The sequence below is a fragment of the Rattus norvegicus genome, chromosome 2, assembly GCF_021556685.1.
Source record: "Rattus norvegicus strain SHRSP/BbbUtx chromosome 2, alternate assembly SHRSP_T2T, whole genome shotgun sequence".
NCBI classification, from domain to species: domain Eukaryota; kingdom Metazoa; phylum Chordata; class Mammalia; order Rodentia; family Muridae; genus Rattus; species Rattus norvegicus.
This window is the reverse complement of record NC_141535.1, coordinates 57,999,685-58,017,264: the sequence shown is the minus strand read 5'-3', so window position 1 is coordinate 58,017,264 and position 17,580 is coordinate 57,999,685. Positions and strand designations below refer to the sequence as shown.

Below are 17,580 nucleotides of genomic sequence, written 5' to 3'. Positions count from 1 at the left end.
GATTGATCTCCTAAGCAAAAAATCATCTCCAATTTAATCTTGAATCAGTTCAAGTCGTCTCTCATTATCCATTTCCTTGGGTTATAAAGACTGAATGTCTTGAAATTAGTTTTACTGCCGGTCGTGTATGGGAAGGGGACTGGATCAAATATACGGGTCATTTCAAATGGATTCTGTAGTTCTTCTGTAAGGGACTAAGGTTTGCTATCACGACACGCTGTGATGTTGGATATCCCACATTACCACTTCTCATTCATCTCTAGGTTTTCTCTTCCTAATGAGCACATGGTTCTTCTCTTCCCACTTTTTAGCTCCTGAAGGTAACAGTGGTATATATTTTGGCTTCAGAAGTCACCTTCTGGGAACAAGTTCTGCATTGAGAATTCCCCAAAGCGCAGACCATATGTGTGAGCTTTGCTAGCACTTAAATATTAACACGTGTTTCACAACTAATTTACAACTGGCTTGTACTTTTACAGGCTAAAAAGTCAGGCCTATTCATGCTGTGATTGATGTTCGTGGTAAGTCTGAGCTACAAAAGACAAAGACCATTTCTCTAATGCCACTGCGTACCTTTAAACGGCTGGAGTTTTGTTAAGTCCATTACTATATTTCAAAATTAAGTTGAAATTTTACCGCATTCCCAGAAACTCCTGAAATAGTCAGTTCTCTTAGGAGATAATATATTAAAACCCTGGCTTTAAGGATCAGAACTTTTCTCTTTTTTTTTGAGACAGTATGTAGCCCTGGGTGGCCTGGAACTCACAGAGATCCTTCTGCCTCTGCTTCCTTACCGCTGGCTGGGCCTAAAGGTGTGCACACCTGGCAATGATCTTGTTACTTGCTAATGCTGGGTTCTTACTTTGTAAAAATTAATTTTTTTAATTTAAATATAACGATTACTTTTTTTCTCTATAAATATAACAGGGATTTAACAGAGCAAATAGAGGGAGCTATCAAGAGCACAGCAACATCTCCAAGCACTAAAATCACCGGGAAAGCTTCTTGATTGCTTTAGAGTCTCTGTAATTATTATGGAATAACAGTAAAAACAAACAAACAAACAAACAAACAAAGACAAAGCAAGGGCCACATTCCCTAAATGTTTGAGACATAAGGAAAAGCACTCCAAACCAATAAATGTCCCAATTTACTAGAGTAAGACGTAAGAAAATATATTTATTTTTTCATGACAATACTATGATAAAATTGTTAAATACATGCATGTTTTAAAAACAGACATAGGTAACATCTTTATATAATTAACAGCCAAGCGATACTAATTTTATATTTGCAGTGTCTTAGTTATAGGTTATTTACATAATCTATGTTCTTGTGATAATCATGTTTCCCAAAAGGTATGGTAGCTAAATTCTGAAATTATGATATAAAAAGTTCAAATTTCCAATTTTAACAGCGACGTAACATTTCCCAAGGCCGGAAGTGCCCCTGCTGTCAGTCTCTGTGAGTGCTGTTTTATTCCACGCTCAACCCAGAGTCGTTTGAGTTGGGGTGAATCACAGAGACACACACATCAATCTCATTTACTTCCTGTGTGTGCGCCTTGAAAAGATTCCTTATAGGACTGAACATGATTTCAGGTATTGCACATCATAACCGATCTTTTTTTTTTTTTCTTTTTTTCAGACCTGGGGACCGAACCCAGGGCCTTGTGCTTGCTAGGCAAGCACTCTACCACTGAGCTAAATCCCCAGCCCCATAACCGATCTTTTGATTTAACACAACCAGGTCTGTAGTGGTAACTTTACAAGAAATGAAAATGGGAAAAGTTACAGAAACTGCAATTTCTATCCTCTTTCAGCTACATGGACACACACCTGACCAAACAAAGGTTAGTAAACAGGAGCTAGCATTTACAGAGACCTGAAGATATTTAACATAACACCATCTTTAAAACAACATTCATTCTACAAACCTTACAAAAGACAAAGACTTAGATCTGTTCACAGTATGTGTGTCTTGTAAACAGTAATGCACTGTAATGCAAATCTGAAAGGAAAAAAAGGTAATTTCTTAGTGTTACGGGGAAGATGGCTGATGGTCTGCTAATGAAAGATCTGGTAAGATAATTTAAAAAATTTTTTTAGTGGGAACACTGAGTATTTTTAGATAGCTTACTTTATCTTTGAACATGCCTGTAAGTTGGTATCAACTTGCACTTGCATCTCTCTCCATCTAGAACAATCTTTTCGAAGCAACTCTGAATACCAATGTCTTTGAGCAGTTGTGTCCTGGGGAATCCACTAACACCTACCCCACCACACGGAGCCCAACTGGGTTTATTTTTCAGTGCTTCACCATGCTATTCATACTTTGTTAAAGAATACGTTGGGGAAAGAGTCAATGGAAGGAACTGGTGCTTATAACTGACCTAATGGGGAAAGACGGTGAAAATGTTTGGATCAAACAGGGACAGTATCATCTGAAATCCAGCCTTCTAGCAGGGACAGTATCATCTGAAAACCAGCCTTCTAGCAGGGACAGTATCATCTGAAAACCAGCCTTCTAGCAGGGACAGTATCATCTGAAAACCAGCCTTCTAGCAGGGACAGTATCATCTGAAAACCAGCCTTCAGCGTTTTGTTCTTTGACCACCTGCGGAAGGACTAAGCTGCTCATGACTTAACCTAAAGATATTTTAATCTCTAGGACATGCTACCGGATCTTGAAGTTAGTTGTGAAGTTGAAACTGCCCACTTAAAATGGAATAATTAAAAATAAGAGCGCAGGCAAGGAAACAAAATAAATTTAAGTAGGCAGCCAATTATATGTACCAAATCACCTAGGCATAACTACAGCAAAACAGTCTGATTCCTTCTAATGTTGATTGTCTAGTACAATGAAGACGCATATGAATCAAATAACATTAATTTTCTTATCTTTTTTCCTCGGCATGTTTTTTTTTTCATCTTTAAAGTATTCGGTTCCAGCAACCAAAAACGGCACCCTTGTTTAATGTGCAATCAGATGTGGTTTGTTTATAATAAAAGTATGCCATGGTTAGAATTGGACTAAAGAAATTCTATTTACACGTTGGATACAAACTGTCCAATAATGCAGGAGAACAAGCACTACTCTGGTTAAGGACAACGGGATCCAGCCACAATCTCATACCATAATTAGAAGCATGTGGATACGCTCGACCAAATGACAACCCCGGAAACTCTAACAAGAGGAAAACCAAAATGAAACAAAACTTGGTACTGCTCAGCTGTTCCTGATCCTTTATGCAATCAGCATGAATTTGATCATGCAATTATTAAGATTTAATTATTATTAAATCGAGAGGGAGTAGAGATCTAACTACCCTAGAAAACTATGAGGCTTAAACAGTAAGAATAGCGCTGGGCAGAGCCCATGATTCAAGTTATATGAATCTGAAGAATATTCTAGGGTTATACCTGAAAGATTCATGTTCTGTAAGCTTGGCCACAAGTTTTCCGTCCCCCGCCCCTTTCGGAAAATTTTTTGTTCTGGACACAGAGCTAAGACAGGTATGACAGCATGAAACTTTCAGCAGAAAATATCAATTCAAAGGAAATGTCTTGAACTGTCTTACAAAGACGATGAGTTCTTCTACTGATCAACTAAGCTCACACACGTTGCTTGGCATAACGTACACCAGATCCATGCAAAAGCATCTCCAAACTGAGTACTGATTAGATAACAGCAAACAACTCTGTGGTTAAAAGTGTGCTGACAGTGTCTAGTGAAAGGCCTGAAGAGTCTTCGCAGTTTCCCCTCACACTGTGGGGCTGTTTCCACAGTATATCCAAACCTTTCAATCATTTCTTACCGATGCGAGTCACATCTGAATCGCTACCATCCTTCAAGACAGCTCTGCTGAATCTGTCACACTCTAGAAAGGGCCTCCATCAATCCAGCCACCGGACTCTCACCGTGTGCCTGGCATTAGCAGCTACACGGCCCTTCCCCCACACTTCACTTGAGATGCCAACTACTGCACTTTCGAGATCCTTTAAAGGGCCATTTCACTAATTCCAACTCAGTTCCAAACAGGAAACAGCAGAAATTACCTTAGTGCAAAAGAAAAGAAAAGAAGAGAAAAAGAAAAAGCAAAGAAAAAACCAACAAAAACCCCAAGTAGTAAGAGAGTTTGAGATAATACTTTCTGCATATTGATATATTGAGGGGTACTTCAAATGTAAAATACTATGACATTGACTTCAAATTTCTATCAGGAGGAAACATTCTCTACCCTTTCACTAAAGTAGGCTTATTGAGCACGGAAAGGGCTGTGGTATCCGATAAACACAGACAGGATTGCTGACAGGAGAGGTTTCTAACAAGGGTTCAGTTTGTTAAGAACTTCTAAAACTGTGACCTCCTACCATCCTGTCTGAGTGCGATGGTGCCGGGTTTGGAATGCAATCCTTCCAGTTCCCTGAACCAGGAACGCAAGGCTAACTGTGAAAACTGTGGCTGACAGTTCCTCCCTCGAGCTTCCCAATGAATGGCGGCTTCTGTTGCCAGCCTCAGGAACAAAAGCACCTCTATCTATCAACAGCTCAGAAATAACCCAACTTTCCAGATACGCAGGGCTGCCCGCTCAAGTCCAGGACACTACAGGTTCAACCAATGTGAGGATCATGGAGGTACACGTGCACTAATTAAGGTAGCATGGAACTCATAAAAAGCCTAGTTAAATACTTGAGAATGTCCTTTTAAATTAAATATAATTAAAAATGGCCACTCATAAGTATTGGGATACCCTCAATCTCCATTTCTCTCAGGGGAAGTCTGAATGAAACTGGCTTACAAGTAAGGGTGGCCACAAGTGCATGTGGTTCTGTCCAACAAATAGAAAGGAACCTAATTGAGGTATCTGTAGTTGTTTGGCCAAGGACTGGGCTCTTCTTAGGAAGGAACAACCTTTCTCCTTTTCCTAAGGGCTGGGAACACATGTAGCCTCCTCTCTCACAGCTACCTTGACTTCGGCATATCCATTGTGAGGCCCACAGCAGGGCACGAATGGCCCTTGCACTGATCCTGCAGCTCAGACTTACCAAAGTCCCAAACCAAGAGGCAGGTGATAAGAGCTTGCCAAAGTTTCTCTCCTGTCCTCTGCCTGCTTAGGTTACTCCTATACACACAACTCAGGGGGCGCTGCAGAGCTAAGATCACCGCCCAGGGATGCAGCCATATTCAGTTCAATGGGAAAAGACAAAAGACGCTTGCCTTGGCCTTCCCCAAGACACATTCTCCTACAATCATCCAGGGCTACCCCGCTTCTCCACAGTTCAGTGGTCCTTGAGAATGGACTTCAGAGGCGGGGTGGGATGAGCAGCATTCTAAACTTCCAAGGCTCTAGACACATGTCCAGGGGACATCGTTTGGACGGGCTGAGTCCATTTCTTCTGAGCTTTCCCTGTGTTCCCAGATTAGTGCAGTTCAGAACTATGAATCCTTCGCAGACACTCACCCCAGTTAGATGGGAATGTGAAACTGATCAGCTTCACTGGGGAACAAGGCCTGAGCTGAGGGCAAACAGAGTATTGCAGTAACAAGATGTGGCAGGGCGGAGGGGGAGGGGAAGGGGAGGGAAGGGGGGGGGGTACAGGGCTCACAGTGGCTGGGTGGAGGGAGCCAAAGAGGGTACAAGTAAGACAAGACTCTTTGGTTATGGCTCTGATTTGGAATATTTTTCAGTACAGACAATTTCTAAGAGCTACTCTCTACCTTTTATACACTACACAGTTGCATAATTAATTGTATTTCCTTCCACATACCATCATATCATGAAGCTCCAAAATGTAGCTGAATCCTAGGGTTAAAAAACAGGATCATGATTTTATCTCTTGTCATCCTGTATTTTTTCCCCCCACATGATCCTTTAAAAGATAAAATAAGAGGTCGGGCATGGTGGCACACACACCAGCGCTTGGGAGACAGAGCCGGGTAGATCTCTGAGTCTGAGGCCAGCCTCATCTACATAGTGAGTTCCAGGACAGCCAGGGCTACATAACGAGACCCAGCCTCAAAAAATAATAATAATAAAGTAAATGGATAAAATTTGAACTGAAAGAGCAATCCAATATTGAAAAATTTGGGGGACTTCAGACGATACAAAGGTCGTCTACCCCTCAGGTGTTTCAAACTGTCATGTACTTTGGCAACCAAAGACAGAACAAATACATGACATACACTTCAGGTTTTTACTGCTTTTCTAAGAATGGCATTCACTCTACCCATTCTGCTGATGAGAAACCAGGGTGTTTTGAGGGTGCTGTGCTCAGGACCTGCCTCTTCATTGCTGACAGAACAATCATAGGCCACCACCTACCAATCCCGTAAGTTTTATGACCTCTATTACAAAATCACTAACTGCTGCAAGGCGAGTTTGAAGGTAGGGTCTGAGACTCTGGACCCCCAACTGCTTGAGGGAGGAGGGCTGTGACCCATGAGCAGTAGAGAAAGCTACAGGGAAGAGATCATCCCAGCCATCGGTTAGGCTTCACGGCCTATCCCCAGGGGGAACTGAGCCTAATTGGACCTATGGAGTCAGCACACACCATCAGCTATTTCTTAGTAGTCATCTTACGTAGTAACCCATTACAATTATATACCTGTAAATAATGTGGAATTTGCTCTCACAAAGCAGACCCTATAACACAACACGGAGCAAATAGAGAGAATCTGGATACAGTTCTAGAGATTTCCAACATTAGGGCAATAGACTGTACTAACGGAAGCTATCATGCAAGCTATGAGATAGAAGAAAGGTTTGTCACACCTCTCGAAAGTGATGTGATGCTGATTTGGGCTGGTCAGTGTCACACTTGTTTTTTCCAAGTTTGTACCCCTGAGACGACTGTTTGATAACCACTATACAGTAGGCACAGAAATCAGCACGCTTTATCAAACAGAACACCAGACAGCTGCTGCTACATGAAAAACTGGACTCGGCCTTTGTGAACGCTGTGGGTAGAGACATCATAAAGGTTTTAAAATCTGTGCTTGGTTTTCCTCTAGACCGCAGTAAATGTCAGACAAATTAACGTTGTTTTGACTTGGATGGTTTTCTCCCTTGCCTGTAAATCCACTTGCAATTCCATAACATACAAAGAGGAGAAAACCTTAACAACAGAAAACAGTTGTGAGATTTGTTTTGTATGTATGTACGAGACAGAGTTAGTCAGTCTTGAGATCCTTCGGGAGGATTCTTTGGCTCAATCAAAAACAGCTTCAAATCTTGAGTTTCTGGGGCTGAGGGCTGAGTCACTGCACTCTGGCTTTTAGGATACATTAAAAGCACATTAACACTTCTAGTGTCACTTGCCCAGAGTGAAGGTCCCTGGCTATCAACATTTGCAGGGTCCTTCCAGAAATGCCCCAGCTGCTGCCGTGACAGCGGCAGGGAGGGCTTTACTGAGATGGCAGACTGAAGTGGCAAAGGGTGACCTGGTTAGTCATTTGGTTTGTTCTGGAAGAAGTTTGTAAAGGACCACCCTCCTCCATTAGATTTAGGAGAGTCTTCATCCTTAGGAGGAATCAAAAATTGCCTGGAATTGATGGAGCACGGACTTCCAAATGAGACAACTTCACTGTTGCTGTCTGTGGACCTTGGGGAATCTGGGGAGACCAAATTCCAAGTATTTACGTTGGCCTGAGGTCTGTAACCTGCGGTCTTGTCCGCTTCATCTTCTGCTGTTGTGTCTTCCGCTGTGGGGTTAATGGGGAGGCGCATCTGTGGCTTATAGCCTGCCACCATCACGGGGTCAGTGTCCTGCTCGTCCTCTGCTTTGGCTTGTGGCTGATACATGGACTGCACATCAATGTACACGACCTGGGAAGCCCCTCCCGCCTCATCTGCTGCTGGGTTTGTTATTTCCTCCTCAATGATGGGTGGGCAGTAAGACACGGCCGCCTGGTTCTCGGGGTCTGTCTCAGAGCTTTCGCCAGGACGCTCAGAAACTGGGGACGTTATTTCTGTGTCTTCTATTTTAGGGGGTATTGACCGAGATTCCAGGACTTCGACGTGATTTGGGGTGCATGGATTCATTTCCAATGTCTTAAGAGCGTTGCTTCCCTGGAAATAAATGTGGAACCGTGGTTAAGACAGCAACGTTGCACGCTGTGGGGCCCCTCTTACAGAAAGACTCGTAATTTTTTTTCCAACATCTGTTTATAAACATTTGCCTCTGCAGCTCTGGAGTTCACATCCAGAGCGAGGCTACTTTTTTTCCCCCTCCATGTCAATATTTTCCTTGCTATTAATAGCAGCGAAAGAAGCATGGTGTAAACGCGGAACCTCTGGACACCAGACAGAGTTAAGCATGCGTGCTCTGTTCTCCATGGTGAAACCCACACCTCCCAAAGCTCACAACAAACAGAGGAAGGAGGCCCTTTGTCCTCACAGACAAACAGAGAGAGGGAAGGATTACCTCACAGACGCTCTTCTGAAACTGTAACGCCTTACAGTTTTCTGGATTGGGAATATCAGGGTAGAATGTTTCTTTAATCCTTCAAAGAAAGAATGAACTAGGTTTAATAACTATCACTCAGCAACCACGGGACAGAATGCAGGAGTCATCTAGCTTGGCTGGAGACCTTTTGTGACAATGTCAACGAGCACCTGAGGCACAAATGGAAGCTCTTTACCACGGGACCACACGCTAGAGCCTCCGACACAGGGCTCCAGTGTGGACGCTGTGAGCCACCACTCTATGCTCTAACTAGAAGGCCTTATTTGGCTCAAAGAAAAAGTAAATAATTTACAATGATGGCTGTGATCATGTCTCACATGAAGTGTAGCCAAGTTTTCACCATGAACCGGATTGAGCAGGGTCAGTTACTCAAAGGGCCTGTCTGCATATGCAGGACTCTGGTCATCACAGGGTGTGGCCTGCACAAGGGGCAACTCCAGTGAATGGAAATGCTCAACCAAGTTGGATAAGTCCATGAGCATTTACATTAAAACAATTCTATTTTCATTTGTGTGTGTGTGTGTGTGTGTGTGTGTGTGTGTGTGTGTGTGTGTGTACATGCACACTTTTTGGTTTGTTTTTCTTTGGAGGTAGACACTCACTATGGTAGCCCAGGCTGCCCTTGAATTTGTGGCACTCACCTGCCTCAGCCCTCCAAGTGCTGGAATTGCAGTGAGTCACCATACCAGGTTAAAAAAGTAACAGAAAATATTAAAGTTGACAGCCATGAGTGGCAAGGAAACTGCCTGCTCAGGGGAAGCGGGGAAACAGTTTCAATCTTAGAAATTCAACATCAGTGAAAAGATTCGTTCACACTGTGTTCTTATTATACTTGAAAGTACTAAGGACGCTATTGTTTGGAATTCCTCAAGGACAGTGACTGTGTGGACCTGAGTCTGAATGTTCCAGCTTCCGAACTTCTCTGGCTTTTTGTTTCTTGTACTGAAATAGTTGTTTTAAAGTTAGAATTAGTGGCCAAAATAGGTTATTTTATTTACAAGTATTACTGGCTTCATGTAGGAGCCAGGATTGTTCAGAATATTCTCTTCTGTCACAAATGATAGCATTTTAAAGAATAGTGGAGCCCTTTCTATGATGACAGCAGCTGTTTGTCCTGTCCTAGCCAGGATAGTTCCTGGCAGTCACCCCAGAGCCCACTGCTTTCCTCTGAACCCCTGTCCACTTTAGCCCCACTCCCACCCCCCAGCTATACAGTGTCTCCAGTTTTAGACTCTCACTGAAACCACTCTCTATAGAATTTTTTCCGCCCCTGACCAACGTTACCCTAACCAGGGTTCTCCACAGGGCAGCCTTCTGCTTGCCTCTTCCTTCCCTGGCCCCTGTTCCTCTCACACTCTGTAGGCACATGTTGACAGATGCTCATGTGTCCCTCACGCTGTGCTGGGAGACTCTTAAGAACCAGGCTTGCTTTACTCACAACTATAACCCCATCCTCATGGAAGGGGCATTCCCATGGAATAAACAAATGGACAAAAGAACCAATTCTAATGGGTCCTCAGGACCTTTAGATCATAAACTTGCATTTAATCTTGCAGATAGCCATTGTCAATTTATATGTGAAAATATCTTTGAAGTAAATACGGCATTGTGATAAATTATTAGTAAAGACAGTAGGGAGAATGAACACTTTTACTCTATGAGTCCTTAAAAGTATTCAATAAAAATGTCATCTTCTTTCTTGATAGTGAAGGCCAATATTCTAAGTGAAAAAAAAATGTCCAATTTGTACGACATAACTGCACAATGAAGCTTGTCAAAACAAGACAGGGAGAACATACACAGGTACCATTACCATTCTCGCTTCCGATAGCAGAGGATGCTTGTTACCACGCCAACAATGACAGCCACAGCCACTGGGATGAGGATGGCAATAATCAATCCCACGGCTGAAAAGAAACAGTTATCAATATTGAAAACCACCACCTGAAGCACTGCGTACAGAAGACACTTATTATTTGAAGGGACAAAAACCTAACTGATCTAGGGGCACTGAAAAATAGAGGACGGTTACTCAATCCTGCCGCTGGTGACATGTAGGCCAGCTGCTTCTGGTGTGAGGAGGGGTGGGAAGGGCTGTTCTGTGCTCTCTGGGAGGCTCAGCCACATCCTGGTCACTAACCATGAGTTAGGTGCCAGTAGTACTCCAGTTACGAGAGTCAGAAACATCACAGGACACTGCCAAGTTGTCTTCGATGGGACAAAATCAGGTCTCATTGGAACAATGTTTTAATGCTCCAGACCTGGACATGAACTCTGTCCTGGTAGAGAGGAAGCCTGAAGCCAAATGGAAGTGCGAGCGCTCCCCACCCTCATGGTGAAGCAAAAGCTACCGCCCTTGTCTACTGCTATCTCAGACCTTTACGTGTGGCGTCTCACGGAAGTTTAGGGAGTGTCTCTTACGCAATTCCCTAGACCTATTCACCTCAAACTAGCATGGAAAATATTTAAACTGCACTTAAAAAAAAACCCAACTATACATTTAGGATTGTAGATTTTGGGTGTATCCCTAAATTAATTAATTTCTGACGTACTCCTAGGGAAGCAGCTTGAAATAATTGACAGCAAAAACAAAAACAAAAACGCCTTCTCATGGCCTTTAACACTCTGTTCTTCTGGACACGAAAAAGCAATGAACTGTGAAACCAGTGGCTCTCCGCCCATCTGGCCAACATCTACCTCTAAAAATATTAGCGTTACAATTCATAACATAGTAGCAAAATTACAGTTATGAAGTGGCAATGAGAACGGTTTTGTGGTTGGGGGTCACCATGACATGAGGAACTACATTTAAGGGGCTCAGCGTTGGGAAGGTAGAGAACTGCAGGCTCAGAGCTTGGAACAAAGACACCCGCATAGACCCCAGACACTAAGGACACTGTCACTTCGGTGGCAAAGGTGTTTCTAGGGCAGTGTTGAACTTACAGTTCTCCTTGGTCACCACAAACATGCTCTTCTCTGGGCCTAGTCCACCATGTGTATAAGCCCGCAGGACCAGGTGGTAACTGGTTTTACCCTGAAGGTCGGCAATCCGCAGTGTCTTCTGGGATATGTCAGTGATATTCTTTAGCTTGATGTCAGAGTGACCTAAAGCAAAGGATATTCTCACTCATTGCAAGGTCACTTTAGACTCAGGGACACAAGGCCTTAGGGAAAACACTTCCTGCTGGCCACGCCCAGCCAAGGCCCTGCAACCACACTCAAGTTCTTTCCCTGACGGTCACACCGCCTAAACTACTCTAAACTCTGGCTTCTCTGACTCTGCGAGGGGATAGACAGCGTGGCTTGGCTCCTGGTGTCCTGTAAAATTTTCATGTACATTTGTTACAACTTTGATCCCTGGCATACAACAGGCAATTCATAAAAATCACTTCCCTGAAACTCAGAGGCAGTCGGAACAGATCCCACGGAAAGCAGCAGAGGCTGGACAGGGCAAAGGTGCAGAGCGGTCAACACAACCTCAGTCCTGACGTAAGGACACAGAAGGACACACGGAAGGACACACGTGGTGGGAATTCTCAAGGCAAAGTGGACAGGGTGCCTTTGGGTTGCTTTGATGGGAGCGGTGAAGACCGTTTAACTGTTTGATTCATAAAAATCACCACCAAAATGATGCAAGATGAGAGTTTAACGAGCCAAGCCGTGACAAACAGTGGGCAACAAAAACAAAGCGAAGCGCTGTCCTTCTGTCCCTTCCCCTGTACTCTACAGCAACTTCAAATTCTTGATTTCAAACCAGCAAGCTTGGGCAGCCAGTTCTTGGCCAGTTCTTAGCCTTCGCGTCTTACACCCTGTCTGTTTGTGTTTGAAAGGATGGGTGAGGATTTAGCTCTTTTAGATGATCCCTGCCCCTCCCCCACCATACCATTCACATGGAAACATCACTATGCTGGGTGGGTGAACTCAGGGCTCGCACTGCTATGATCAGATAAATATTGGCCATTGGTTTATAAGAAAGAAGAAGATGCTTGCTAAATCTCTGTTTTCCTTCTCCTATTGTAAAAAGCCCTGCTTTTGCTTAATTTTCTTAAAATTTCTAAGCACTGATTTCTCAGTTCTTCCCGGTGAATGCTCAGGACATTTCCCATGTGTGGAACCAACCATTCCCCAGCCCCACACTCTCCCGCTGCCCCCCAATGGGAGCTGCTTCCCTAGACACCGGCCAACACCATCCCTCTCAACTGGCCCTGCCCCTAGCCCCAGATCCTTTCTCACTTCTTCCCCACATGCAAGGCCTTCTTTCTTCGAGCAGATTCCAGAGAAAGGAGAGGAGGAAAACACAGCCTTGTATGCCTAGAAAAGTCTTCATTCTATTCTGTACTGAGCTGCAGAGTACCAGGGCACAGAACTTTACACTGAGGATAACGGCATTTTAAAGACATTTCTGTGGTTTCTCTTAGTTATCTGTTGACAGCGAAGTCTGCCACCATTTTGATTCCAGGTCATAACTGGGACTCTGAACCCATTTTTTGTATTTTTTTCTTGCCTCTTTAGTTATTAAATATAAAACCATATTAAAATGAATAATATGCTATGGTGTGGATCATGTGACACTGGTAAGAAGTGGCCACCATTCGGTGGGGCTTATAAGGAAAGGATTCTTAAGTGATTTTGACTTTTAAAGAACTTAAGTACTATTCATTGTATACGTTTTCAGATAGTTTTTTGGAAACTCTGTTTAGCCTTTTCTTCCTGGCATGGCCAGCTTCGGAAGTCTTTTCTCTTTACACAGCACTAGAACCCAAGCGGTCATCTACTCACTTGTCTCTAAGCTCCGTGTCTTGGGTGTGTCTCTCTCTCCTTTCTGGAAGTAGAATAAATACCCTCGAAGGAAGCCTCGGAGCTCCTCCACGGGGATGTCGTCCCACTTCACTAATATCGAATCTGCAGATGTGTCTTCCACAGTAAAGTTTGGTGCGACAATTGGAGCTGTCAAGACAAGCAGTCAACTGCTGAAGGCAGGGGAGTAACCACTTGGGAGACTTCTAGCCTCAGAAACACCCAATCTTGGAGTTAAACTGCGCTCTTTACTCAAGCATGAACTCCTCAGATGATTCAACGACATTTCTACGCTAATAACCAGGCAGACCTCAGGGAGGAATCAGCCTGTACCCAAAACAGGCATCCAGGGATAACCTGTGCCATGTCTTTTAAGTGACCTCTCAAACAGACTTCAGGAATACTCCCCCTCTTTGCTGTTGGTCCTGTACATTTCTAAGTTTTTAAGCTTCTGTAAACACAAATCAAGTATGACTGCCATGATATAACTTTCCCAGTGTCAAGACTAAAACTGTGAAATCAACCAGCAGTGGAGAATAAGTGGTAGTAATTTTGACAAATTTGTGATAGAAATTATTTTATCTTCTTTGATCTAAACAACTAAATTCGGCATGTTTTGGAGAGTAACTCTTGGCCACTTCCCTATTTATATATAACTTCTCATGTTAGCCAAACTTTAAAAGAACTCACCCAACTAACTTACCTAATTCTTCTATGTATCCAATTGTAGAACGTAACAGTTGATATCCCTGGTTAGTACACCCATAGAGGTAAAAGTTATACCTCACTCCTGGCTGAAACTGATCTGTAGGATAAACACATCAGTGAACTTTCAGAAGCCTATGTGGGTAAGCAAGAATATTTATCTTAGAAGCATAAAATTTATATCATGCTAAAATTTCCAAAGCTAACTACATATTTATTATAAAAATATATTGTTTTTTTAAAAAAATTGGCAAACATTTAGGAGTATTAAGAAAACCATGAATACCCTCACATCTATAACAATTCTTTGAAGACACAAAGGAGGCTGAGTCTGACATCTTCTTCCTGCCTCCCAGGCACCACCATCAGTCAGCTCACTGTGCTACTGCATGGTCACGGCATGCTAACCAATGCTTTCCCTTCCCTATGTGTCACTGTTTTGGGGTGGTTAGAAATGAGGTTTCCCCTAGTTCCAGCACTAGAAACCCTGCTCAGCTTGAAGCTTCAGGGACAAAGGAACCAGGCCTTCAGTGTTTGCTTCTCTTTGCAACACTCACTGAGGAAGAGATACAGAAGACATATCTGAAGGTTTTTAAATTACTTTAGGTTAGCATACAAAGTAGTGAGCTTCATCCTGGCCTTTTCACACAAGTGTCCTTACACTCTGGTCCTTTGCTGCCCCTCTTCCTTCTGTGCCCCACTTCTAGTTGATTCTCTTTAAGTCATGAAGCACTCTTTAATGTCTCATCAAATATGTAAGATGAGACATGAGAAACCCAGAAATGCACAAAGCTTTTCTCAGCACAGAGAAGCTAGCCAAGCGTTGGAAAACACGGGACAAGAGTAACCACGATTGTCATGTAGTAAGTCCAGGATCTTAAGACAAACACAGAAAAGGCCCCTCAAAGCGCTCTTTGAAGAGGACTGTGGAAAGCAGGAGGAGGCTCATCTTGGAGGAAGACAAGGGCTTTGTGAGGTCCTAACCGTGCAGGAGGTATCCGTTTCTGGGTGGAACATATTCCGGTGTGGCTAATACAGTGCTTCTTTAAGCCATACCAAAGGACACCTGAACCCCAGAGGCCAAAGTGAGGAGGTCAGCCTAAAGTCACGTGCTCTAAAGGAAACCTGAGCTTCTGTCTCCAGCTACCGTTCCTCCCTACCCTATTTGTTCTAAAGTGTTTGCTAAGTGCTTCCAGGTACTAAGTAAATATTGATGGCAAGTCCAACTCAGCCAAGGGCATCCAATTCTGTGCCTTTCTTCACCTGGGGGGGGGGGGGGGACACGACACACTTGAGTTTATGATTTCATACTGCACGTGAACCCATACCTCCTATGTTAAAACTGCCTATTATGCCTATTATCAATATTGAAATGGAGTGTGTCACTCAGAAGGGCCTGGTGGGTGATACAAATACCCTCAACCGGGGTGGAGAGCTGAAGGAGAGGAAGACTGCACAAAGGGAAGACTGAGAGAAGGGTCAGCACAAGCTCAGAAGGGAATACCAAGATCCCCAGCCTGGGCCTTGTGACCCAGAGCACTTCCCCAAGTCCTTGGTGCCTTTGTTTTTCTCAGCTACTACAGAGAGTCCGCTCACACGCAGTGGCAGCCATTACAGCAGCTTCTCCCCACCCTGAGGGATTCCAGCCTGGACTTGTTCTCCCAGAGACACTGCAATGTGAATTTTCCTGACCTAGGGCATCCCACTCATTCTGCAAAGCCAGGAGGGAAAGAAGAAACCATAGGCTCAGGCTCAGCCAGTCCCCCATGAGAGGGCAGGCGTAGGAAGAGAAAGATGGAGGTGACCAGAGGAGGAAGGGAGCGACTGAGAAGACCACCAGCACATTAGTCGACTGCACAAGTGTTGTGGCAGAGGGGAAAGATGGCTGAACGCTGTGATTGATCACCACACACGCAATCCTTCACCCTTTAACAGTGGAAACAGCAAATGAGCAGAACCCAACGTAGGGAGAGGAGCAACTGGGGGCCCTGTACCCTCCAGCTTGCTTCACCAGCACAGAGGGTAGAGCCAGCAGCTGATGTCTCTAGAAGTATCATGACCTACAGGCCCACTACTGGCTCAAGAAAAACCCCAAAGGTGTAGGCTCACATTTAGTTCAGCAGAAGGCAGGGCAGCACTGCTGGGAAGTGCTGCCCTGGAAGGGGAAGCGCAGTGGGTCCTTAGCACCAGTCAGGACTGGCTCACTTGCCAAGACTCACAGCCTCACTGGCTGACATGCACGCAATCACAAAGCTGAAGCCATTCCACACCCACTTCCAGAGTTACCCTGTGTCCTCTTACCAGGGAAGTGTTGGTGGTGGCTTCGAGGCGTCAAGGACCCAAGTCAAGGACAAACTAAAGGGGCAACAGGGCAGAAACCACACTGTGTCTGTTGTTCAGAAGTGTGTTCCTGAACTGTTGCCTCTTTGATGTAACTTTTACTCCTATTGAAGTCTATTTTATCAATGTGCCACCACTCACGTGCTCCCTTGTCTGCTATTTATGAATTTTCAGAGTACAGACAAAGCTATCAAGAGCATTTTCAGAGCTGGGTGCGGGGAAGCACACCTTTCATTTCTGCAGAAGCAGTAGCCAGACCTCTGAGTTTGAGGTCCTACTTCAAACGACAACACCACCAACAACAAAACCCACAATTACTCAGATACAAATCTATGCTGCTCTCTGATGACCTATCGGAGTGGGTTTCTGGACAAGGAATAACTGCAGTTCCAAGGTTTAGTCTTTTCCATACACATGCCACGGTTATAGCAAATGAAACTAAAGCAGGTCACGCCTGCCACGGCATGTAGTCACATCTGTGTGGCTTTTCAAAAGCCCCCTTGGAGGTCTCAGAGAGCCACGGATTCTTACCAGACTCGATGACAGTCCCCGTGCTGTTTGAGGGAACCTTTATCCAGTCCAGGAGGCAGGGCTCAGACCATGACGAGTTGCACCATTTAATCACGTAGTCACAGGTCATGTTGGGGTTGTGCTGCCAGCTGAGGAAGATCCTGTTTCCTATTCCAACCGCTTGCTCTACCGTGATGTCATCTTCAGCAAGAAGAAGGAGGAGGAGGAGGAGGAGGAGGAGGAGGAGGAAGAGGAGGAGGAGGAAGAAGAAGGAGAAGGAGGAGGAAGAGGAAGAGGAAGAAGAGGAGGAAGAGAAGGAGGAGGAAGGGGGGAGAAGGAGGAAGAAGAGGAGGAGGAAGAAGAGGAGGAAGAAGAGGAGGAGGAGAAGGAGGAGGAAGAGGAGGAGGAGGAAGAAGAGGAGGAGGAGGAAGAGGAGGAGGAGAAGGAGGAAGAAGAGGAGGAGGAGAAGGAGGAGGAAGAGGAGGAGGAGAAGGAGGAGGAAGAGGAGGAGGAGGAAGAAGAGGAGGAGGAAGAGGAGGAGGAGAAGGAGGAGGAAGAAGAGGAGGAGAAGGAGGAGGAAGAGGAGGGGGAGAAGGAGGAGGAAGAGGAGGAAGAGAAGGAGGAGGAGGAAGAGAAAGAGGAGGAAGAGGAGGAGGAGAAGGAGGAAGAAGAGGAGGGGGAGAAGGAGGAGGAAGAGGAGGAGGAGGAAGAAGAGGAGGAGGAGGAAGAGGAGGAGGAGGAGGGGGGAGAGAGAGAGAGA

General features: G+C 44.6%; 1 protein-coding gene across 2 annotated transcripts in view; it reads right to left on the bottom strand.

Moving 5' to 3' along the window:
• Positions 1-1,159: 1,159 nt before the first annotated feature.
• Lifr (LIF receptor subunit alpha) overlaps positions 1,160-17,580 on the bottom strand; it is a 66,981-nt gene continuing 50,560 nt past the window's right edge. For both annotated transcript variants that reach the window (NM_001439418.1, NM_031048.2), the window contains 7 exon segments: positions 1,160-8,071; positions 8,427-8,505; positions 10,282-10,375; positions 11,412-11,573; positions 13,248-13,415; positions 13,969-14,070; positions 16,842-17,021. In NM_001439418.1, coding sequence (NP_001426347.1) covers positions 7,448-8,071; positions 8,427-8,505; positions 10,282-10,375; positions 11,412-11,573; positions 13,248-13,415; positions 13,969-14,070; positions 16,842-17,021 — 1,409 coding nt within the window. In that variant the 3' untranslated portion in view covers positions 1,160-7,447.